This window comes from Sciurus carolinensis, chromosome 10 (genome assembly GCF_902686445.1).
Source record: "Sciurus carolinensis chromosome 10, mSciCar1.2, whole genome shotgun sequence".
Taxonomy (NCBI): Eukaryota; Metazoa; Chordata; class Mammalia; order Rodentia; family Sciuridae; genus Sciurus; species Sciurus carolinensis.
Genome location: NC_062222.1, coordinates 17700116 through 17723897, shown reverse-complemented (window position 1 = coordinate 17723897; position 23782 = coordinate 17700116). Strand labels below are relative to the sequence as shown.

General features: G+C 42.4%; 1 protein-coding gene across 2 annotated transcripts in view; it reads left to right on the top strand.

The window, feature by feature from the left end:
• Tbc1d9 (TBC1 domain family member 9) overlaps positions 1 to 23782 on the top strand; it is a 114280-nt gene that overhangs the window by 67855 nt on the left and 22643 nt on the right. For both annotated transcript variants that reach the window (XM_047566219.1, XM_047566220.1), the window contains exons 4-13: positions 2523 to 2751; positions 3144 to 3405; positions 5617 to 5824; positions 10823 to 11029; positions 12326 to 12496; positions 14295 to 14445; positions 19328 to 19542; positions 21493 to 21610; positions 22725 to 23010; positions 23301 to 23430. In XM_047566219.1, coding sequence (XP_047422175.1) covers positions 2523 to 2751; positions 3144 to 3405; positions 5617 to 5824; positions 10823 to 11029; positions 12326 to 12496; positions 14295 to 14445; positions 19328 to 19542; positions 21493 to 21610; positions 22725 to 23010; positions 23301 to 23430 — 1977 coding nt within the window. The remainder of the gene's footprint in view (positions 1 to 2522; positions 2752 to 3143; positions 3406 to 5616; positions 5825 to 10822; positions 11030 to 12325; positions 12497 to 14294; positions 14446 to 19327; positions 19543 to 21492; positions 21611 to 22724; positions 23011 to 23300; positions 23431 to 23782) is intronic.

Below are 23782 nucleotides of genomic sequence, written 5' to 3'. Positions count from 1 at the left end.
TTTTAGATTTAGAAATCTGCAACTCTGGATTATACATCAAAGACCAAACTATGACCCCATAAGACATTTGAATTTGGAAAGATGACATAGTCTCATTTGATAACAATTTATTGAATATTCTTCCATGCTAGATACTGGTGATGAAAATTGTTCAAGATACTATCATTTTGGGGATTCATAGTCTGTGATGGGGGGACATATAAGCAATTTTTTTCCACGAGCATATAAATTAAGAAAGCATAGAGTGAGACTGTTTGGATCTCATTTCCGATCAGTTTAACTTCACAGGGAACATGATTGTTCCTGCCAAACCTACAAAGGTTGACTTGGGCCCATGGAGATTTTATAGCAAGAGATTTCATGTGGACTGGTCTTCTCTTTCACTTATGGTCTGGGGAAGTTTTTAAGGTGGGAATGCTATGGTCAGATCAGTTTCAGAAAGTGGCCTTCCAGAATCAGTGTGTGAAGAGTCATGACAGGAGGGCATTTGAAAGACCTCACACTCGTTCCTGGGCTGCTTGGAGGGCCCTGGGGTGCTTTTCTGTTAGAAGAACAGGTTGGAGACTTGTGGAGCTGTTTGCAAAATAATTTGCTATTAGGATTGTTGTTTATATTCTTACTGTAACTAGAATTTAATGTGATGAAGATTATGGAAAACCAAAGCCCCCTCTCCTGCCATCACTCCTGACCATAACTTCTGGCACAGAAGTGGGGCATGTGAAGGGATTGATATTGGAAATAAAATTCAGGACATATTTTCAAGTCATAATGCAGAGAGAATTGACAGTACTTAACATGGAGAAAAAGAATTGTGGTTGGGAATCATGGTTAATTCATTCCCACCTCCATAGGAAACTTCTCCCAACCATGATTCTTTTTCCCCATTTTTAGCAAGAAGGTGAACTAGCAAATGTTCAGGCCCCGAGGATGCCTCAAGGCTGTTAGGGCAGAGTTGCTAATACAAAACTGTGGTCAGATGTAGTACAGTGAAATTTGAAAAGGTTATAGCGTTGGTTGGATCCTATCATGGTTTAGATATTAGGTTTCCCCCAAAAGCTCTTGTGTGAGACAATGCAAGAACATGCAGAGGTGAGATGATTGGGTTCTGAGAGCCTTAACTCAATCAGTGAATTAATTAATCCGCTGATGGGATTAACTGAGTGGTACTGGAGGCTGGTAGGCTGTGGCTGGATCCTTGGGGGCGTGGCTTTGGGCTATACATTTTGTATCTGGCAAGTGGAGTCCTTCTTCTCTGCTTCCTGATCACCATGTAAGTCGCTTTCCTCCGCCACACTCTTCTGCCATGATGTTCTGCCTCACCTCAAGCCCAGAGAAATGGAACTAGCTGTCTGTGGACTGAGACCTCCAAAACTGTGAGCCCCCGAATAAATTTTTCCTCCTCTAAAATTGTTCTTGTTGGGTCTTTTAGTCCCAGCAGCGAAAACACTGTCCAAAACAGATCCAAAATGTACAGGGCCTAGAATTTCAGGCTCACAGCGGTGGAGAAACATCCAGGATTTTGATCCTTAGAATGTCTCAGTCAAAACTAGTTTTAAGAAGATAAATTTGTAGGGCACATGAAAGATGCACTAGAAGTTGAGAGCCTAAAGGCAGGAATTCTAGGTATGATGAGGCAGGTGTGACTTTCCATCCTAGGGCATCAGGAAGGCTGCGTCATGTCAAGGAGAATTGAGAGGTTGCCCAAGTTCACAGATATCAGTAATACTGCTGGGACCTGGGACATGACTGCTGTGCTCTCCAGGGCTTGCACTTCTAGGCTGCCTTGAGGTCAGAGAAAAGGAAGAGGGGCTGGGGGACCCGACATAGCAAAGACAAAGGTGGAATTCAGGGGAGCATTTTCTATTAGAAAAAGTAGAAGCCAGTTTTCAAAGAATTACAAAGGAATTGGGTAACGGTAAAATAGCTTCTTAAGCTGCTGTAATAATTGAACAATAGATTAATGAAGCCAGTCACTTGCTGTGCAAATATTTCCTTTCCTATCCAGCTGTCAAAAAAATTGTCTAATATCATTTTTGCTCTCACGTTCTGCTCCAGTGACAACTTATTCCTTTTCTCTAGGGTCCCTGATGTTATAAATGGTCCGGAGACAGGGAGAGTCCATGGCCCTGTGCCTCTCAGTGACATGCATTTGGTCTTTCTTTCCTTTCTTGTCTGATGATGAATTTTTGTTGATTTTGAGAAAGGTAGAAGTTGACCTTTGAGATGACTCTGTCATGAGAGGCTCTAGTAAAAACAATACAACGAGCAAAATGTTTACATCTCCCCATTAAATTAAAACTATGAACTGCATTCTGGGTGAGCTTGAAATAACCAATAAACAGCATATTGTCCTTTTAGTAGGCAAATACCACTTGTTAATTGACCTGAAATTTGGGGTTGCCTTTGGACAGGATTTGTCATTTTTAAAAAATTTTGATCTTAGAAATTCTTTCTTTCTTTCCAGTACGTACAGCTTGTCCTATTGATACCAGTCATGTGCTTTGTGTATTATTCCTGATTAGGGCATCATTGCGGAGTATAACAAAATCAATGACATCAAAGAAGACGATGACACAGAAAAGTTTAAAGAAGCCATCGTGAAATTCCATAGGCTGTTCGGGATGCCTGAAGAAGAAAAGCTTGTCAACTATTATTCTTGCAGTTACTGGAAGGGGAAGGTGCCCCGGCAGGGTTGGATGTACCTCAGTATTAACCACCTGTGCTTCTACTCTTTCCTTATGGGGAAGGAAGGTGAGCGGTCTAGAATTTCAGAGGGAAGCTTTGGAAAGTCTGTTGAGACTTTCCATGAACTCATAAACCAATTCAAAATATCAAAAATTCATAGCTCTAACACTTACTTTTTTGACTATTTAACAAGTGAATCCAATTATTTTCAATTCAGTATTATAGAGAAATTGGCCATTAAGTAATAAAGGTTTACAAAAGGCATAATTAATTTAGTAGACACAGATGTAAATCCATAATTATTCTAATCTCTGAATTTATATGGTTCAAATTTGGTTCTTAAAACCAACAACAAGGCAGTCAGGAACTCAATGGAGTTCAGCGGGGGTTGAGAGATTGCAGCCTAGGAAGGATTTCCCAGAGCTGGATGTTGACCCATCCTTATTCCCTGTGCTCAGCCAAGCTGGTAATCCGGTGGGTGGACATCACTCAGCTTGAGAAGAACGCCACGCTGCTTCTGCCCGATGGGATCAAAGTGAGCACACGGTCCAGTGAACATTTCTTCTCCGTGTTCCTCAACATCAACGAGACGTTCAAGCTGATGGAGCAGCTCGCCAACATAGCTATGAGGCAGCTCTTAGACAATGAAGGCTTCGAGCAAGATCGATCCCTGCCCAAACTGAAGAAGAAATCTCCCAAGAAGGTGTCTGCTCTGAAACGGTAGGTGGTATGGGGCTTTGAGTCTTTGCAACCTAAGGACCAAGAATCCCATATATTCATTCATTAACTCATACCTTCTGTAAACAGCCTCACGCGTTGTGAACATTTTTCTGGGCAAGGAAACAATACTGAGAAAGACTTCCAGTTCAGAAAGAGATGTGCCCAGCTCCCACACAATGTAATGGGAACTCTTTGGGTCCTGTGGACAGAGTGTCCTAGGTTCACACACAGGGAGTGGTTAGTTGTGCCCAGATGGCTCTTGTTTTAGTTAGCTTTGTCATCACTGTGACCAAAAGACGATAAGAACAATTAGAAGGGGAAAGTTTATTTTGGCTCCCAGTCTCAGAGGTCTCTGTCCATAGATGGCTGACTCCGTTACTCTGGGCAAAAAATGAGGCAGAACATCGTGGCAGGACATGGCAGAGGAAAGCAGCTCAGCACATGGCAAGCAGGAAGCAGAGAGGGAGTTCTGCTCCCCAGGGACAAAATATAAATCCCAAAGTCACACTCCTAGTGACCCACCTCCTTCGGCCATACCCTACCTGCCTAATCCATATGAGTGGATTAATCCACTAATTAGGCTACAGCTCCCATAATCAAATTATTTCAACTCTGAACATCCTTATATTGTGTCATACATGAACTTTTGGGGGACATCTCACATCCATAGCAGCTCTGAAATGGTAGCAGAAGTTCCCTATGCAGGGAGTAGGACAGACAGGTAGGCAAAGCATAGGGAAAAACACACAAGGTTCAACCACTTGGCTAGAAACGGGCAGGCTGGGGGTGAGGAGAAGCTGCAGAAAAGCCTGGAAGGCTGGCTGTGGGGGTCCAACTAGGGAGAGGGTGAGGGAAATGCTGATATCTTCCAACGTGGGGTTTGCCCTTCCCTGAGATGGGGCGTGAGAAAGGGAAGAGTGGGCTCCAGGGACGTGATAGCTTCATTTGACGACGTTGAGTGGAGTTGCCTGCAGTAGTAGGAGATCAGTCCAGTAAGATGGGCAGGAGGCAGGAGGATGGCGAGTTTGAGGCCAGCCTCGGAAACTCAGTTAAACCCTGTCTCAGAAAATAAAAAGGGCTGGGGATGTGACTCAGCGGTAGAGTATCCCTGAACTGCGAAATTGGACATCATTGGTGCCCCGGGTGATAGTTGGAGTCTGAAAAGAGGTTGTGATTATGAAGATGTCCTTGGTGATTTGAGATATGTTGACCCAGTGGTGTAACCTGGGCAAGTGAAAGGCAGGGAGAGGGGAGTTGGGCAAATATAGACTGCTTTTTCAAGAAATTAAGTGTAAAGAAATGGGACTTGCTTATTATTAGAGTGGAAAAGATTTGAATACAGGATTGAAGGCAGGAGGTTGCTGGTGAGGGAGATGGGGAGAAGGCTGTAAGAACATGAATCATTTAAAAAGCGCCATCTTTTAGAGCATGGAAGGTGTGCTCATGGGTGTCAATTCCTCCTCTTCTGAAACAGGGAGAGAAAGTAAGAGTTGGTGAAGGTGGAGGTCATTGGAGGTCATCTGGGAGACAGAAGGGAAGGAACTGGAGGAAGCTCCTGTACCCAGTCCCTCTTTGCTCTATGAAGCTGGAAATAGACTGGCAGGGGGTTGAGGAGGGTAGAAGCTTGAGGGAAAAGGTTTAAACAACTGACATGATGGACAGGGAAAAGGAGCTCATTAGGGAGTAGCCAGGAGAAGGCCCACTGAGATTGGAAGCCACAGTGCCCAAGAGTGGGGTGGTGCCCACGTCTCTTCATGTAGTTCTGTTGTCCAATTAGGACAGACAGCAACACCCAGCAGATACATGGGGCTGTTTGCATTCTCTTCAGTTTTTTTCTTAAAAGATAGAGCCCCCCCCCAAAGTGGCTCCAGATAAGAGTAATTCTAGCAACTTCTTTAGAAATTATTGCATTCTTTAGAAAGAGAATGAATTTTTTGTTCAGGCTCAGTTTTCCCCAGGTTCTTGATATTTACAGATATTGATTATAAAATGGCTCTGCAAGGGATCTAAATTTAGTAAAATAATTTTATTGTGCTTTGGGGTCTTTAAGTTAGAATGAACACCCATGTAGAGCTGAAGAGTGGAGGGACGTCAGCGGAAAGGTCAAGGAGGGGCCAGGTGGCTGAGGGAGCCTCCTCGGCTGTGTTATTTAGAAGGTATGGAAGCCTCTTTCTGGTCTCAGGTGACTCATTATTAATTGTTGCTTCGCAGTGATCTGGATGCCAGGGCCAAGAGTGAGAGATACCGGGCCCTTTTCCGGCTGCCCAAAGATGAAAAATTAGATGGCCACACAGATTGCACCCTCTGGACTCCATTTAACAAAATGCACATTTTGGGCCAAATGTTTGTCTCCACAAATTACATCTGCTTCACCAGCAAGGAGGAAAACCTGTGCAGCCTCATCATCCCACTTCGAGAGGTAAGTGTCGGGCGAGAAAGGATGTATTAGGAGGTGGTTCGTAATGCTTCTCTGGGTAAACCCGGAGTTGTTTTTTGGTTTGCTTTTCTATTTGTTGGTTGTTGTTTTGTGGAGTTGTTGTTGTTATTGTTTTTACCAGCAGTTGGTTGGCTTTTAACAATTGGTGGATGTTCTTAATTCATTGGTGGCATTTGCTACCCTTATAGTTATCCCCGTTGGAAGTAAGATCTCCTCTTCCAAAAGCAGCCTGGTGTTTAAAATAAGGGTTTTATCATTATTCGGGGATGGCGAGGCATATAGATCAAGGGGTGACTACTGCTGCAAAGGTAGCTTGTTGTATTCCCAGATCCCAGGAGGAAAGGCCACCCTGTGCAAGGCCACATGGGAGGGACCAGGTGAGTCAGGAGGCAGAAGGAGTAAGGGACTGTATGGGCAAGACCCTTTATTGTGTATTCTGAGGGGAAGAACTGGCTGGCCAGGCTTAGGATTGTATAGTTTGCACAGTTTTGTGGGCTCTGGGGCAAAGCAGCTGTCATGAGCTGTCTAACTCCTGGTCCTAGGGTAACTAGGGCAGAGCAATAGTGGCCCTGAGTGTAGAGCTAAGAAAAAGGAAGGTGGTTGGGATGTGGGCTCTGGATGGTCTGGTTGCTTGCAAAAGTCGTTTTCTAGCACCTGGCCAGCCCTGGGTGAGGATGATCTCTCAAGGTTCAGGAAGACCCAAAGGCATCAAAGCATCAGATGCAGAATCAAGAAAACATGGTTTCTAATAACCTGCAGCCCGTGGGCAGCCTGGTCGAAGGGAGCAAGTGGGGGAGTTAGAAGGCCAAGTGTCTGTTCCCATCTGATCTGTCAGGAGCCTGCATTAGAACCACCAGGGCTGGTCAGCAGCAGATTCCCCAGTCCATCCCAGATCCACTGAATCTAAATCTCTACAAATTTTGCAATCTGTATTTCAAGAAATTTCTAGGCCAGTTATCATCATATCCAGGCAAGTTCAAGAAGTATTATCCTTGCTCTGGAGTGGAGCTGGGTTCCATCATGCCTGGGCCAGGAGGTTAGTCTATACTTGTCTGGAGGCTTGACTGTGAGGTTTGGGTTGACATGGACTTCAGGTTAGATGTCAGGGGTTTGGCACCACAAAAACTGGCAGCCCTCAAGTTTCTGGCAACTTCCAACCTACCCTGACCTTTCCTGGAACATAAGGTAGTCAAAAGTTTTGGAAATGTAATCAAGATGATCTCTTTATTAAGATTTCTCATAGTTGCTTGGGCATGGTTCTGCACACCTGTAGTCCCAGAGGCTCAGGAGGCTGAGGCAGGAGGATCTCAAGTTCAAAGACAGCCTCGGCAACTTAGTGAGACCCTAAGCAATTTAGCAAGACTGTCTCAAAATAAAAAATTAAAAGGACATCTGAGCTCAATTTACAAAAAACAAAAAAGATCCCCATAGTGAAGAATTAAAGTTTCTTTATCTTATGTGTCTTTTTAAAATTCACTTAAGTAAGCAAAGTTCCCTAGATTTTTTTTCTTTCTTCTGTTCAGAGTAATTCATTGTTATCACAGAAAATTTACAGAAGTACAGACAAATAAAAAGAAAACAAAATTCACCCCTAGTTCCACCATTCAGAGACAATCACCTTTAACTGCATAGTACACGGCTTTCTAGGCTTTTTGTGTGCATTGCTGTGTGCATGTCTTGTGTCTGAGATCTAAAACATGTTATATTGAATTTTTATTTTTATTTATTTGTTTAAAAGTAAATATATCTGAAACTGTTCCCCAAATCATTAAATATTCTTCTATGATGCAATTTTTAATGACTGCATATATACATTATTGATGTATTCTTTTACCTATGGTTGGACCTTTTTATTGTTTCTAGTATTTTCCCAAAGTCATATGTAAAGTTTTCTTAAGTTATAGTTTACAAATTCCTAGAAGCTAAACAGGCCAATCAAAAAGAATGCAAAATGTTAAACAATTGACAAATTGGTTCTTCTTGTTATGGGGTCAGCTAAACTGGTGTTATATACATTTTGAGGCCGGGATTCGTTGTTGGGGTGAATGCTGGAGTGGAGTGATCTGTTGTGTTTACATTAGGTTGTAAACATGGCTTTATACTTTTTCTAGCAGATTTACCTTCTTGGTGGTCTATACCATAGCCTGTCACTAGTCATAACTTTGCATGTCTCATTCTTTGTCTATGTGTACGTGTCTTCACCCAGTGTTACTGAGTGTAGTAAAGCAGACTGACCTGGAATGGCTAGGAAGTCCACCCTAGGATTAAGAATGTACTGCAGAAGGGTCATTTGTGACTCTGAGCTCATTACCTCTCTATTATCCGGAGGCACAGAGAAGGTCTGGAAGCCTCTATCCAGACATCTGCCCCGCTTCTGATCAGCACCTCCCAGTGTTAGGTCAGCCACTCTGTGCTTGAGTGTGATTTAGAACACAGTATCGAGAGCAAGCCAGTGTTGCTGTTCCTCAGCAGTGGCTGATGTTCTCAACCTCTCTTCCACTTGCTAGTTTTCCCTGGTAGGGCAGAGATCATTGGGTCACATTTCAGGATAAATCAAAGCAAAGACAGTTTGCAGAGGTGGAGTTTAGACATAAAGCATGAAGTGGTTGGAAGGTGCAGTTTTAAAGAAATACTTGGTAGGACCACAGTGCTTTCCTTTGACCTGATGAATCTCTGAGGGAGGCTAATGGTGGATCCCCAACCCCAGCTAATGGAAGAAGCAAAGGACTTAACGTAAGTTTTATTACCTGTAGGTAATGATAACGTCAGAAAGTAGTGGGCGTTGAGTAGAGGGTTCTCACATGAGCAGGTGACCTTTGGAGCCCAGTTATGCTGAGGGAGCAGCAGGAGCCTCTGTGGAATGAGACACCCCCTTGGAATGGTCACTCTTCCGATCCCTCTTAGGATTGCATAGACCAGGAATTGTTAATAACTTTTAATAATTTTTAATAACTAAGGTGAAGGATTGACTGGGGATTGTTAAGAGACATTCTACACATTGAATGCAGTTAGACCATATTGCCAGAAGTTGAAGATTTACGTGGAGTCATGTGACTAGATTTTTTAAGTAATTGCTGCAGTAGTGAAACAGGAGGCTAGAGGGATGTGATGAGGCTCCTCCTTCTCAATATCCAGAGAGTCCAGATGAAGTGTCTCTCCCATCACAAATGACCTCATAAATGTTCATTATGAACCACCAAGACTTGGTTGAATTCCAGTCTGTTTTATAAGCCTGGTTGGTAATGAAAGTGTCTCATTATATTGTAGAAAATGCTGATATAGCAGTCCTCCTTTACTTGGTGGGGCAAAGCTTATGCAATAGATTTTACTAGAAATCATTTGTCACTGAAAAATGTTTCATAACCCATGTGAGCATTCCTATGTTTTATGTAGGAGTTTCTTGTGTCAGTAGCCATGATTCAGGTAGATAACAAGACACTTTCCATTTGACTTTATCAAGATCTGTGTCCCTGTCTGTGTTTGAGACACAAAATTTGAACCTTTAATTCCTTTGTCCTCTTGTCCTTTAGTTCTAGACACCTGATAACCCAAAGAGCCAGCAGAAATTTGGTATCAGAAAGGGAGTTTTTATAGATCTTTTTAAAATAAACATTTTTCAAGTATTGAGGGAAAATCCTTTTCATGAAAAGTAGGTTCTGTTCTCCATTTCTCTAGCAGTTTTTGTAGTAGAACAAAATAAAACAAAACAAAAAATCCTACATGTGCAACTCCAAGTATCTAACAGATTCCTTTGAAACATAGATATTTAAATTTACATATGAATTATGCAGATATATCACGTGCATGTTATCTACTATAATCACATATAATGCATGGCACTTGAGGTTATGCAACTTTTTAAGCAACTTTAATATATTTCCTAGGCTAGAGCAGGGAAAAGGTTTTTAAAGTACTGCTTTGGAGAAGATATATTTCACATGAAAATACCAATATGCAGGTTAGAGTTAAATCTGTCTAGACTGCTTGCAGATAGAAATGAAGAGGGAAAAAGAGAGCTAGCTGTAGGTCAGAGCTCTTATAAATCAACCATTTCATGCTCACCTTGATGTTTTTCCTAATGTGCTAAAGAAAATAGTTTTATTGCATTCATCCTTGCTTCCAATTGATGGAAATCCTACTAAAAAACACCAATATATGTCTTCAGTTCAAAGCTAAAACAGATGTTTCCTTCTTTTGTTTTGCTGGGGGAGACTTTAATGGTCTTACACATATGTGCACACAGACTTGTGTGTGTGCGCGCACACACACACACACACACACACACACACACAATATCTGCTAGTGAAAACAGAATTGCAGTTAAGCTGTTTGTGTCATGTCTGTCCAGGCATAATCCTTGAAAACCGGGTGCAAAGCCACAGATAAGTGATCCATTGAAAGATTGATGGTGTCTTGAAAACCACCCTAACATTAAGCTTGTTACAAAGGAGTCAGTATCAGGAGTTCTTTTCCATCTCTTCTGGGCAGATGACAGCTAGGAGTCCTTGCTTTCATGACTTCCTGAGATTTTCATGAAATTCATTTCCAGCCAAATTTCTCTCTCTGTCCTGGCATTAGTGACATTTGGGGCCCGACTTGTTTTCGGGCACTGCCTTGTGCACTGATGGACATTCAGCCGCTTCCCTGACCTCTACCTACTAGATGGCTGTCTCCTCCCCACTTTTGACAATCAAAAATGCCTTCAGATATTGTCTGATGTCTCTGGGGTGTGTGTGTGTGTTGGGGGGAGAATCTCTCCCAGTTTAGAACCACCAACCTTGAAAGATCAGCAAGATTATTCTAGTTTCTGCTATAAACTCCAGTTTGATTTGTTGTGAGCTATTTTATTTTATTGGAATAGAGTCAAAGAATCTGTTGGCCCCAGAAAACAAGGGTGGTCAGAGTGCTGTGTTCCTCCTGTAGTGCTGCTGTGGGGTGATTCCTGGAAAGTAACGCTCTTTGCTTCATGTTTCTTTTTAGGTGACCATTGTGGAAAAGGCCGATAGCTCCAGTGTGCTCCCAAGTCCTCTGTCCATCAGCACCAGGAACAGGATGACCTTCCTATTTGCCAATTTGAAAGATAGAGACTTTCTAGTGCAAAGGATCTCAGATTTCCTGCAGCAGACGACCTCCAAAATATACTCGGACAAAGAGTTTGCAGGAAGCTACAACAGTTCTGACGACGAGGTCTGTAGAAAATACCGGGAGGTTCAGGGTTTGCCCTACTCCTTTGCCCAAGAGTGCTCACTTCCTGTTTTGTCAGTTCTTCAAGCTCTGCAGCTGTTCTAAGTTAAGCCACCTGCTCTGAGGTCTCCTGCAGTATCTCAGCAGGCTCTTGTGTAAAACTCAAGAAGTTTGGCCTAAGCCTCTTATTAGACTGTTGACAAAATTATTAAGAGATTTGTCTGTTACCTAGCAAGTGACTCTTGCCCATAGAGCAACATGGCTGGGAATAGTACAGAAGTCACTAAATAAAGTCTCACCTCTGAAATAGAGCATCACAATGATGATTTTACAATGATAAGATACATATTCCATCCTCCCTATTGAATTAGGCCCTGGCCCAACATCGAGGAAAATGGAGCACTAAGAAGATATGGGACTAGATAAAGCAGTAGAGCAAGTTTCTGCTAGCTAAAACATATTTTAAAGATGGTAAGGTCGCATATAACATCCCCATCCTTGCCTATGCGGTTCACTTATGTTGGCTTCTGTGTGTGTGAGTGCACGTGTGTGAGTGTGTGTGTGTGTGTGTGTGTGTGTGTGTGTGTGTGAGTGTGTGCACATGTGTGGTACTGGGAATTGGTCCCAGGGGTGCTCTACCACTGAGCTACATCCCTGGCCCTTTTTATTTTATTTTGAGACAGGGTCTCCCCAAGTTGCCCATGTTGACCTTGAACTTTTGATCCTTCTGCCTCAGCCCTCTGCGCTGCTGGGATTAGAGACCTGCATCACTGTGCCTAGCTATGTTGTCATTTTTGATGCACCAGAAACAGAGAGGAAGGGAAGCAGTCCTTTACACTTCTCACTCCACTACAGCATGCTTTGCATATGTGCAGATCAGAAACACAAATAGCCAGCCTCTGTCACCAAAAATGCGATTAAAATATAGAGGAGGGGCTGGGGTTGTGGCTCAGTGGTAGAGCACTGGCCTAGCACATATGAGGCCCTGGGTTTGATTCTCAGCACCATGTAAAAAAATAAATAAAGATATCATGTTCATCTGCAACTAAAAATATTTTTGAAAAATAAAATAAAGTACAAAGGAAACCAACTTTGAGCATTGAAATGTTGCAGCCTGTGACCCCAACCACTGTCGAATCCCTGACCAAAGGTTAACTTGCTGAGTTTCTCCTGGTTCTTCCTGTAGCAAGAAACATCAGGAAAACATGACGGAGTTATTGATAGCTGCACGGAGGATCCTGAGGAAGTAGGTTCTGTGCCCGACTCCCTCCAATGTCTTGTTCCGCTCTGCACCAACAGGTGTATTCTCGGCCCAGCAGCCTCGTTTCCTGCAGCCCCCAGAGAAGCACGGGCTCTGATGTGGATGGAGAGCGCCAGTTTAACCTCAATGGCAACAGTGTCCCTACTGCCACACAGACCCTGATGACCATGTATCGGCGGCGGTCTCCTGAGGAATTCAACCCGAAATTGGTGGGCACCCCTTGCTCTCCCCCAAAACTTTGTTAGAACACTACCATTAAGAATAGCTTTCCAGGGCTGGGGAGATAGCTCAATCGGTAGAGTGCTTGCCTTGCAAGCACAAGGCCCTGGGTTCGATCCCCAGCACTGCAAAAAAAAAAAAAAAAAAAAAAAATAGCTTTCCCAGATCTTGCTAAGACACGAACTATTAATTGTGTGTGTATAGTTTTTTAATCCAGATTCTTATAGCAAATATTCTGAAAAATGAGAAAATATTACATGAACTTTGAAAGAAACCAAGGCATTTAGCAAACTTTAGCCTAGCTAGAGTAAAGAACACTGATACTTAAAAAAAAAAAAATACCATTTACCTTGTGCGGCAATTTAAAGGTCCAACCCTTTGAAAGGAAACTGACATCCCTGCATCTTGGACTTTTGCTGTCCCGTTTCATGTGCTCGCAATCTCAGCTATGTGGATTCCCCCAGGAATGCTTTCTAATTATCATTTGCAACTAGAACTGTAATCAGAAAGAAATTTTGTATTTTTGTATAAATAACTTGATTGTGAGCCACTTTATAGAACAGGTTCTGTTTTACAAATAAATTTTGTTTTACTAAAAAAAAATAGTTTTTAATATAAGTCAACTCATAAATGTCTGTGTTAATGGAAGTTTTCCCGTAGGTGAAGCCGTTTTTATCTAAATATGCCATTAGGTTTCAGAGTGGCTTTAAAGGAGGAGACAAGAATCATTCTATTTTTTTATATTATTATTTTTATTTAGCTTTTAATTTTTTACAAACTGCATTTTGATTCATGGTACACAAATGGGGCACATCATTTCGTTTCTATGATTGTACACGATGTAGATTCATACCATTCGTGTAATCATACATGTACATAGGGTAATGATGTCTGTCTCATTCCACCATTTTTCATATCCCCTCCCTCTCATTTCCTTCTACATATTCTAATGTTCCTCCATTCTTCTCTCATTCTCCACTCCCCCACCCCCATTATATATCATTCTCCACTTACCAGGGAAAACATTCAGCCTTTGGTTTTTTGGGCTTGGCTTATTTCACTTAGCATGATATTCTCCGATTCCATCATTTATTTGCAAATGCCATAATATTATTCTTCTTTATGGCTGAATAGTTTTCCATTGTGCATATATACCACAGTTTCTTTATTCATTTATCTGGTGAAGGGCATCTAGGTTGGTTCCACCATTTAGCTATTGTGAACTGAGCTGCTATAAACATTGATGTGACTGTGTTACTGTAGTTTGCTGATTTTAGGTCCTTTGGGTATAAACCGAGGAGTGGGATAACTGGGTCAAAAGGTGGGTCTATTCCAAGTTTTCTTAGGATTCTCCACACTGCTTTCTAGAGTGACTGCACAATTTGCAACTCCACCAGCAATGTAAAAGTGTTACATTCTGGTTTTTTAAGTACTTTTCCAGTCAGCCAACAAATAAGTACACAGCTTCTCAGCACACATGTTGAAAACATTAATTCACTTTCACATGGAGGTATAGAAATAAAACCAAAAATACAATTGGCATTCTACTGACCCATCTCAGGGAAGTGGGGGGTTCTGACTCTGAGTTGGAAAGTAGAACTGCCATCTGAGACGATGTATAGAATTGGGGGAGAATTCCAGAAAACCCTGAGTTCCTTGTTCTCATGTGTTCTGCCCAGAACCTGACCACCCCACTCAATAGGGACACTCTTCTGACCTTCCATCATGACCCTCTTTCCCGACCTCACAGTACTTTGGGGATGTAGTAATGTTCGTTTTGTCTTTCAGGCCAAAGAGTTTTTGAAAGAGCAAGCCTGGAAGATTCACTTCGCTGAGTATGGGCAAGGGATCTGCATGTACCGCACGGAAAAAACCCGGGAGCTGGTGCTGAAGGGCATCCCTGAGAGCATGCGGGGCGAGCTCTGGCTGCTGCTCTCAGGTACGACCTGGCTGGGGCTGGAGCACTGGCATCTGAGTCCCTGGGATCCCGGGCTTCCTTTCCACCTCCCACCATGCATCGGGGTTCTTTGAAAGAGGCAGACCCCCAATTCACAGCTCAAGCTCATTTCCGCACTAGAATCTGTGAATTGTGTCAAAATCTGTCAGCTACTCTTCATAAAACTCCAGGACCCAAGGTAAGCAGCCCGGATGTTGGTGCCACCGTCTCTTCCATCTCTTCAGTGAGCCGTTTAGGAAGGAGAGAGCTCGTGTGCCAGAGTGCAGTGCTTTGTTCTCAAGGCTGTGCTGACTTCATTGAGAATGACTGAGTGCACCCCAGGTCAGAGCCCTCCCTGGGTTGGGAAATCAAGCCCCATTCTTGATTTTTGCCACCTCCTGAGGTCTGTCATCATGAAGTCATGGAGGTGGTTCCTGTATTTTGCCTTGGATAGTATCCCTGCTTTTCCTCAGGTGATACATTCTAAGGCCCCCACTGGCTGCCTGAAACCAAAGGTGATATCGAATCCTGTCTATCATGTATTTTCTTACAAACACATACCTATGGTAAGCTCAACTTACAAATTAGGCACAATAAGAGACTAACAAACAATAACTAATAATAAAATAGAACAGTTAAAACAATATTCTATAATAAAAGTTATTTAAAACTTAGGAATTATTTATTTCTGGAATTTTCCATTTTAACATTTTAATCCTTTAAGCTAACCTACCACTATTTCCTGTTGTTCTGAGCATCCGGGGTATCCCAGGGGTCTTTTCTATCCCAACACCTGGTCATTCCTTTGGGTTCCACCAACCCTTACTTTAATATATAAATCAGTCGCTCTTTCCTGACTTGAGGTCTAAAGAGTAATCATTCTAAAGAAGCTAATGTGAATAATTTTATTCAAACCTGAGATGGTTTGACCAGGTACCATTATTAAACCCTTTAACTTGGAAAATGACATTAAAATGAAAAGAATAGTTGTCAGACTTCTGGGAAAGCCTTAAAATTTTTATAAGCATTTCTTTAGAAGTAGATATAAATGGTAAAATTTCCCACAGTGAGAGAGAAATGTCTGGGAAGTAAGACAATAGAATCCTGAAAGATCATTGATCATGTCTATTTCACGTCTAACGGGTTCGTTCTGTCCCCGTTTCCTTGTCTGGCGTTTCATTTTCCTTGAGTTGACCAGCTGTAGTCCTCCCACTTAAAGGCCCCGGGTTGAGTCAGCTCATCCCTAATTACAATTGAAGCCCAAGAAGAGCCTCAGCACAGTGTCCTCTGGTCTTCCTTATGTTGGGTGAACGGGTCACCTTGGCAGCCAGCTTCTGATCACTCACAGAATAAAGGAAAAAGTCCATTTTCATCCTTCCTATTCAAACTATAAGTTATTTACAGTCACATCTTAGATGAAAATGAAACTCAGAACCCGTGCTACGAATCCTCCGCAGCCCTGCTGCAGAGATGGAGTTAGGGTTAGGTGTGTGCCCAGAGGGTGGTGTGGTTTACATATTGGCCTCCATTGCCACCCATCCAGTGTGGGGTTCACATGGAACCCAGCTCCCAGTAGCGGAGCCCACCTTGGGACCCACCTGGCCACCTCCCATGACCCTGAAGGCCACCGCACCAGGACTTGGACCCACGGAAATGAAGCGCAGCACATCCCCATGAGAACAGGGCAGAAGCCAAGGTTACTTCCTGTCAGCCAACCTCCCTTTCCAGGGCCAGTGTGAATGACAGCTTGCTCTCTCGGTGACCATCTATTAAGCTGGGGACTCTATATTCTAAATGGTGAAATGTGAATGTTTACCCTGTCTTCACATGTAATTGATATTTTTCTTTTTTTAATAAAATCTTATTGAGATACAACTCAAAATTCACCAAAACATACAATTCAACGATTTTAAGATTTTCACAGAACTGTGGTCAGCACGGTTAATTTTAAATCATTGTCATCATCCCCCTCCTATCACCCCAAGTTTTCTCAGTTCGTCTCCATTTCCCCTCAAGCCCCCTCACAGCTGTAGGCAACCCCTAACCTACTTTTTATTTCTATAGATTTATCTACACTGGACATTTCGGATACATGGAATCATACCATAGTAGTTCTTTGTGACTGACTTCGTTCACTTGGAATAATGCTTTTAAGGTTCACCTGTGCTGTAGAGTGTATCAGTATTTCATTGCTTTTCATAACCAAACATTGCACCATCTTATGGTGGTCATGCACTTTGTTCAGCTATTCATCAGTTTGTGCTTTTAGCTGCTATGAATATTACAAGTGTTTGGGCAAACATATATTTTCATTTCTTTTGAGTATGTACCTGGGAGTAGAATTTCTGGCTTGTCTGCTAACTCTGTCTTTAACCTTTTAATGAACTACCACACTGTTTTCCAAACCAGCTGCACCTGTTCACACTCCCATCAGCAAAAGATGAGATTTCCAATTTCTCCACATTTGCACCAACACTTGCCCTTTTCTGTCTTTCCATTATAGTTACTCTATAATGTGGAAATTGAGTGACTTGTCCCTGTGGTTTTGATGGCTAATGATGGCTGAGCCTGTTATTATGTGCTTACTGGTCATTTATATATCTTCTTTGCAGAAAGATCTACTTAGATCTTTGCCCAATTTTAATTAGGTTGTCTTTTATTTATTAAGAGCTAAGAGTTTTTAGGCACATTTTACATACAAATCCATTATCAGATTTTCAAAATTTCCCATTTTCACTGTCTAGTTGGTATCCCTTGAAACACAAAGTTTCTAAGTTAGATGAAGTTCAATTTATCTGTTTTTTTCCATTATGTCACTGTATTTTCATGAGATGAAGATTTACACCCACCCATATTTTCTCCTAAGACTTAGAGTTTTCCGTCATTGATTCATTTTAATTTTTATGTCATGTGAGGTAAGGTCTAAATTCATTCTTTTCTAATGGGTAACCAGTTATCTCTCCATCATTTGTTGAAAAGGATCTGCTTTTCCCTGATGAATTGACTTACAACCCTGTTCAAAAATTATAGACCATTAATGGGAGTGTTCATTTTTGGAATCTCAATTGGCCTATAGATGTGTCTATATTCGAGAACCACACAGTCTTGATTTCTGTAACTTTGTAATAAGTTTTAAAATAGAGAAGTGTGAGTCTTCCAATTTTGCTCTTTTTCAAAATTGATTTGGTCATTTGGGGACCCTTACATTTTCCTGGGAATTTTAGGATCAGCTAATTAATTTTCACCAAAAAGGGCAGCTGGAGTTTGGGTAGGTATTGTGTTGAATCTGCACATCGGTTTAAGGAGTTTCCCTATCTTAACAATTTTAAGTCTTTTAATCTGTAGACATAAAATATCTTTCCATTTACTTTGTCTGTTAATATCCTTCAGCAATGTTTTGTAGCTTGTATTTATTCTGAATATGTTTTTCTCTTTGATCATATTTCAAATGCAGGTATTTACTTACTTTCATTTTAAGTTTGATCGCTGCTAACATACAGATATGCAGTTCATTTTTTTTGTATTGATATTGTGTCCTGCGGCCTCCATTAATTCATTTGTTCTTTTATTTTTTCTGCAGTGATTTTTATTTACATCTCCTGAGCATTAGTGATATTGAGCATCTTTTCACATATATGTTGGCCATTTGTAAGTCTTCTTTGAAGGTCTGTTCATTTCCTTTGCTGATTGTTAATTGGGTTTTGTTGTTGCTGTTCACTGTTAGTTGAGTGAACTATTAGTTGTGTGAGTTCCTTATATCTTTTTATATTTTGGATACTTACTCCGTATCGGATATTTGGTATGAAAAGTTTTGTTCCATTCTGTAGCCTGCCTTTGCACTCTGCTGATTGCTTCCTTGCTGTGCAGAGGTTTTGAGTTTCACATAATCTTACTCATCTATTTTTTTCTTCTGCTCCTTATGCCTTTGAGTTGTTATTGGTATCATACCCAAAACAATTTCCTGACCAATTTTGAGAAGTACTTTGCCTGTGTCTTTCTAGCAGCTTTATGGTTTCAGGTCTTCTGTGTTAAGTCTTTAGTTCATTTTGTGCTGATTTTGGTATATGGCGTGAGATAAGGGTCCAATTTCATTCTTCGGCATGCAGAAATACATTTTCACCAACAGCAATATAAATTTACATCTAGATTTCAGCTATTTGCATACAGGGTTTTTCAAGAATCTTAATACAAATATCTCAAACTGGTGATTATAGCCCAGCTCCCATCCCCTCTCTTTAGAACTTCTACAAGTAACTGGTCATCACTACTAAGAACACCCTCCAACACCACTGCTTATAACTTAAAAGATCCCTCCAAGTAGACTGCAGCCTCTCCTGTTCTTCCATATGCAAATGCCTTCAGAGCTAACCCTTTAGCAAATAGTGTTCAGATTTATTTTGAGAGACATCCTCTGTTTTCAAGTAAAGGTATAACAAAGCCCCCATTAAATAAAATCAAAGCTGCTGTGGTTGAAGGGGGTGGTGAGAGGTGAACTCAGCACAGTTTACTCTGGTCACTGTCCCTCTTCTGCTCTTAAGCAGCCCCTTGAGATTGTGGAAGTTCCTTGGAGCACAGGTTCATGGCCTGGAGGCCTCTGCCTGAAGGGGTTTTTAAGTAGCCACCTTGCTCTGAGGCTGAAAGAGGCCATTGACCTTAGTCCATGACACAATGACCTTAGTCTAGACACAATGGAAATATACCACATTTTTCATCTGATTGATATTTTCACGATTTCGTCCTATTTTGCCAGTTTTCTCTGAGTGACAGAAAAGTGAGGAGGTTCAGCTGACTGGACAGTTACAACGATACACATCATAAAGCAGTAATTTACATAGGAGGCAGGCCTTCCACCTTTGGGATATTGTGTCCGTTGTGCGTTCCCCAGGTGCTATCAACGAGAAGGCCACGCATCCCGGGTACTACGAGGACCTAGTGGAGAAGTCCATGGGGAAGTACAATCTCGCCACCGAGGAGATCGAGAGGGACTTACACCGCTCTCTTCCCGAGCACCCAGCTTTCCAGAACGAAATGGGCATTGCTGCTCTCAGGAGAGTCTTAACAGCTTATGCGTTTCGAAATCCCAACATAGGGTATTGCCAGGTAAGTGTCACAGAGAGTTTGTACGTAAGAAAATAAAATTCTGTTTTGTATCGTTAGCCAGTAAGTGAGGTACAGGAAAGCTCTGTGGCGGATGGAGCTGTCACTGCGCCAGGGTACCTCAGTCTCAGAGCTGTTGGCATCAAGGACTCATCCCTGTGCTTTATAGGATGGTAGTGACATCCCTGGCCCCTACCCACTTGATGCCAATAGAACTTCACAGTTGTGACAGTCAAAATTGTCTCTTGACATTGCCAATGTCCCCAAGGAGCAAAGTCACCCTGGGTTGAGGGCTACTACATGGGATAGGAGCCAGACATGAGGCCCTTTGTGGGCCAGCCACTATCTAGCTGGGTGACCCAGAAAGGTCCTTCTGCTCACTTGCTGGTCCACCCTCAGCATCCCAAGCACACGCCCTTCCTGTAGGTGACTGTGTGTTCCTACTTTGCACACTCTTAAGTAGTATTGTCCTTGGGGTCACAGCTTGAATGCGCTGAAGTTCTATTTGAATTCACATTAAAATAAACTTGGTTTTACTCGGTATAACAGAAAGAAAAAGCAAAGACAAAACATTTGCTTATATACTAAAATCATTTTTTGCACTGGTACCTAAGAGACCACTTGGGAGGCTTCAAGATAATGTGACCTTAGATTTAAAGACTACTTCATTAAGTAGGCCTTCCTTGACCATCTGGTTTAGGGCTAAAGGAGGCTTAACTCCTGTTACATGCACTTGCATACACACACACACACACACACACACACACACACCCATACATCTATCTCCCTCCTACACACACACACCCACCCCTCTTCTCCATTTACCACATTATTTAACTTTCAAAAATAGCATTTACCTTAAACATACTCCCAAATTGGTTAACTATCCTTTACATCTTAGGGTTTTTTCTCTTAGGGTTTTTTCTCTGATACCAGGCTCTGGGAGGCTTGTGGAAGCATTATCTCCCACCCCTCCCCCAATACCTAGACCAGATCCTGATACAAAGTGGAACCTCAAAAAACCAATTTTGACTGAATGACTAAGGCATTGACTATAGTCACAGCCATGGACTAGAGTTGGCAGGTTAATTCTCAAGTGGAATTTTAATCATGATTTCCCTTGGGAAAATATTAAGTAAGACTTGCAAGAAAGAGCCCATTAGACCAAAATACCTTTTTCAAAATTTTCTTTAGAAGTCTGATGAACAGTTACTGGTTTCTAGAAGATCAAAAGAAGCATAGTAGTTAGTGGGCTTGTAATATAATAGAATTTGCATTTATCTTTTGATCTTCCTTTTTTAATTAAGAGGACTATTAAGGTAGTTGAGCTGTTGAGTGGTTATGAGCTATCTGATAATATCTTTTAACAAAGTAAGGTGACTTTAGAATTTAAATCACTGTTACTTATCAGGACCATCTTTATCCAGATGGAAATAATGGGCCAAGGTTTTAACTTTGAAAGGTTTCATTATTCTCTGAGGAGAGCCTGGAGCCATGTATACTTGGTTATAGAAACCATTATGGAGGTTAAAAAGGAAATATTTACCTCACTGAATTAAGGATTAAGAACACTGAGAGATTTTTACAGGTTGAAAGCTTTGTCAAATAGCTCTGGGGCAAAGTTTTTGAAAGGAGGGTTTGCCTGTGCATGTTTCATGTTAGGGTTTCTGGTGAATATTGGTGCTCATGAAGCCCCTGCTGAGGTACTGGCTCAAAGACTAATGATTTTTACATTTTTAAAGGGTCGTAAAAGAAAACAAAACCCAGAATATAGACAGCGCCTCTGTGTGTCCTGCAAAAACCTCACAATTTCATCTGGCCTTTTTCAGAAAGTTTGCTGACCTCTGTGAGAGTAACTCAATGCTCTTTTTTAGGTTAACAAAATTGCTTATATTTTAATAACTATTTGATGTATTTAAAATTATTTGGTGGCATTGCCTTTCATTCCACCAGGCCATGAATATTGTCACCTCAGTGCTACTTCTTTACGCCAAAGAGGAGGAGGCTTTCTGGCTGCTCGTGGCTTTGTGTGAGCGGATGCTTCCAGATTACTACAACACCAGGGTTGTCGGTATGTGGGTGTGTTAACATCTCAGCCTGGAGCTCATGGGGACAATGGCTTTAGAGTGGTACCAGCCAATGCCACCACTTCCAGTCACAGTAGCCTGCAGAGTTTCAGACTGTTCTAGTTTTCCAAGATGGAAATGATAAAGCTTAAGTAAACACGGGTTGTAAATAAAGAAGCCCCAGGGAGCGTAAGTGATATGTGGCACATATTGCTGTCACAGATGTAATCTTAGGAAACACCTGATGTGGTGTCACTGCTAATATGTGAGAGCTACCCCAGGGGCTCTGACTGTTAACGAAAAAATGTTTCACCAAAACGTCTATCTATATGCTCTTTAATAAAGAGGATGCAGCCTCCAGAGAGCAGAGGTGTTCCAAGAGTCTTATCTGGGGTGGAGAACGCAGCCTGTAAAGTTTTATCCAAAGCTAAGGTCCTAAGGCATATTTCAGAGCTGGTTTCATTGCAAAGCAAACAACCATTGAATGATTGCCTTCTTATAATCCTTCCATGTATCAGATGTTGACTTTAGCAAGACAAACCATTCTTTCCTGGTATAGTACAATGCATGCTTCTCTGTTCCCCTCTTGTGTCCTGTCTGTATTTCAAATCTTTGCACACTAATATGACTTACTGAAGATATTCTCTAAAGATGCCAGTAAGTCATTTGTGAGTGTGTACAGCTTTCAGTCTTAAAAAAACAAGTGTGAGGAGCATGCATCCAAAGAGTATTTCTTAATAAAGAAGAGTTTACTGAGTAAACTACTCGTAGGTACATGGGGAGCCACTTGGATGTACATTTCACTCCTAACCAAATACCGTGCTGCCAGCAAAACAGCTGAGTGTGTGTCATGAAAATTTTGTCAAGTTTTTCCAACGACCCTTAGAGTTGTCATGCTAGTGCTCATTTATGGTAGGAAAACAGCCAGAAGAAGATGCGCCCAGACTCAACCTGGAGACTGAGCTCTGTTGACACTGGGTCTAGTAATGCAGTCGTGGAAGACTACCAGCAGGAAGGACTAGATTGTGAATCGGGTTGTTACAGGGAAGCCATTCGTGTGGGTTCTTTGGTGAGAAGGTGCGGCTGGCCAACCTGTGCCCTTTGGTGTCACCCCCTCAGGCGCGCTGGTGGACCAGGGTGTCTTCGAGGAGCTGGCCCGGGACTATGTGCCGCAGCTGTATGACTGCATGCAGGACTTAGGGGTGATCTCCACCATCTCCCTGTCGTGGTTCCTCACACTCTTTCTCAGCGTGATGCCCTTCGAGAGCGCAGTGGTGGTCGTGGACTGTTTCTTCTATGAAGGAATCAAAGTGATATTCCAGTTGGCCCTGGCCGTGCTGGATGCCAACGTGGACAAGCTGTTGAGCTGCAAGGATGACGGCGAGGCCATGACCGTCCTGGGAAGGTACCGTGCTGAGTCCTGCCTTTGGAAACCACCTCTGGTTTTCTTCCCTGGGTTTCCTCTTTCTCCCTCATTTCCTGAGTCTTAATGACCTTGATGGCAATCATAAAGTCTCTGTGGCTGAGGATTTATTTCCATAGGCTTTTTCTTTCCAAGTGAAGGGAATTTCTTTCTGCTTTGAAGGAAATCCTGGCCTTTTGGTCTAAACTGCTGTGTGTGGACTGTGAGCGAGGAACTCTAACGGGAGAATTGCAGCTGCTCCCCAGTGACTGCTGGTTTGCCTCTTCTCTCAGGTACTTGGACAGCGTGACCAACAAAGACAGCACGCTTCCCCCTATCCCTCACCTCCACTCCCTGCTCAGCGACGATGTGGAGCCTTACCCGGCGGTAGACATCTTCAGACTCATTGGAACTTCCTACGAGGTGGGCCTTGCTTCCTGCCTGAGTGTGAATGGCGCCCTGCGGTGGCCAGGAGGGCTAAGCTGGATGTGGGTCCCCTGCCGCCGTGGCTAGCCTGTCTTAGCTTGTCTTGTGCTGCCATCACAGGACAACACAGACTGGGTCATTTATAAAGGACAGAAATTTATTCCTTGTATTTCTGGAGGCTGGAAAGTTCAACACCAAGGTGCAGGTTAGGGCCCTGGTCTTTCTGTTTCCAAGATGGTACCTCATATCCCAAAAGGAAGGAGCATGATGTCTTCCCATGGCAGAAGAACAGAGTGCAGAGCATAAACTCCTGCAAGAGGTTTTATAGCAGCTTCAATCCACGAGGTCA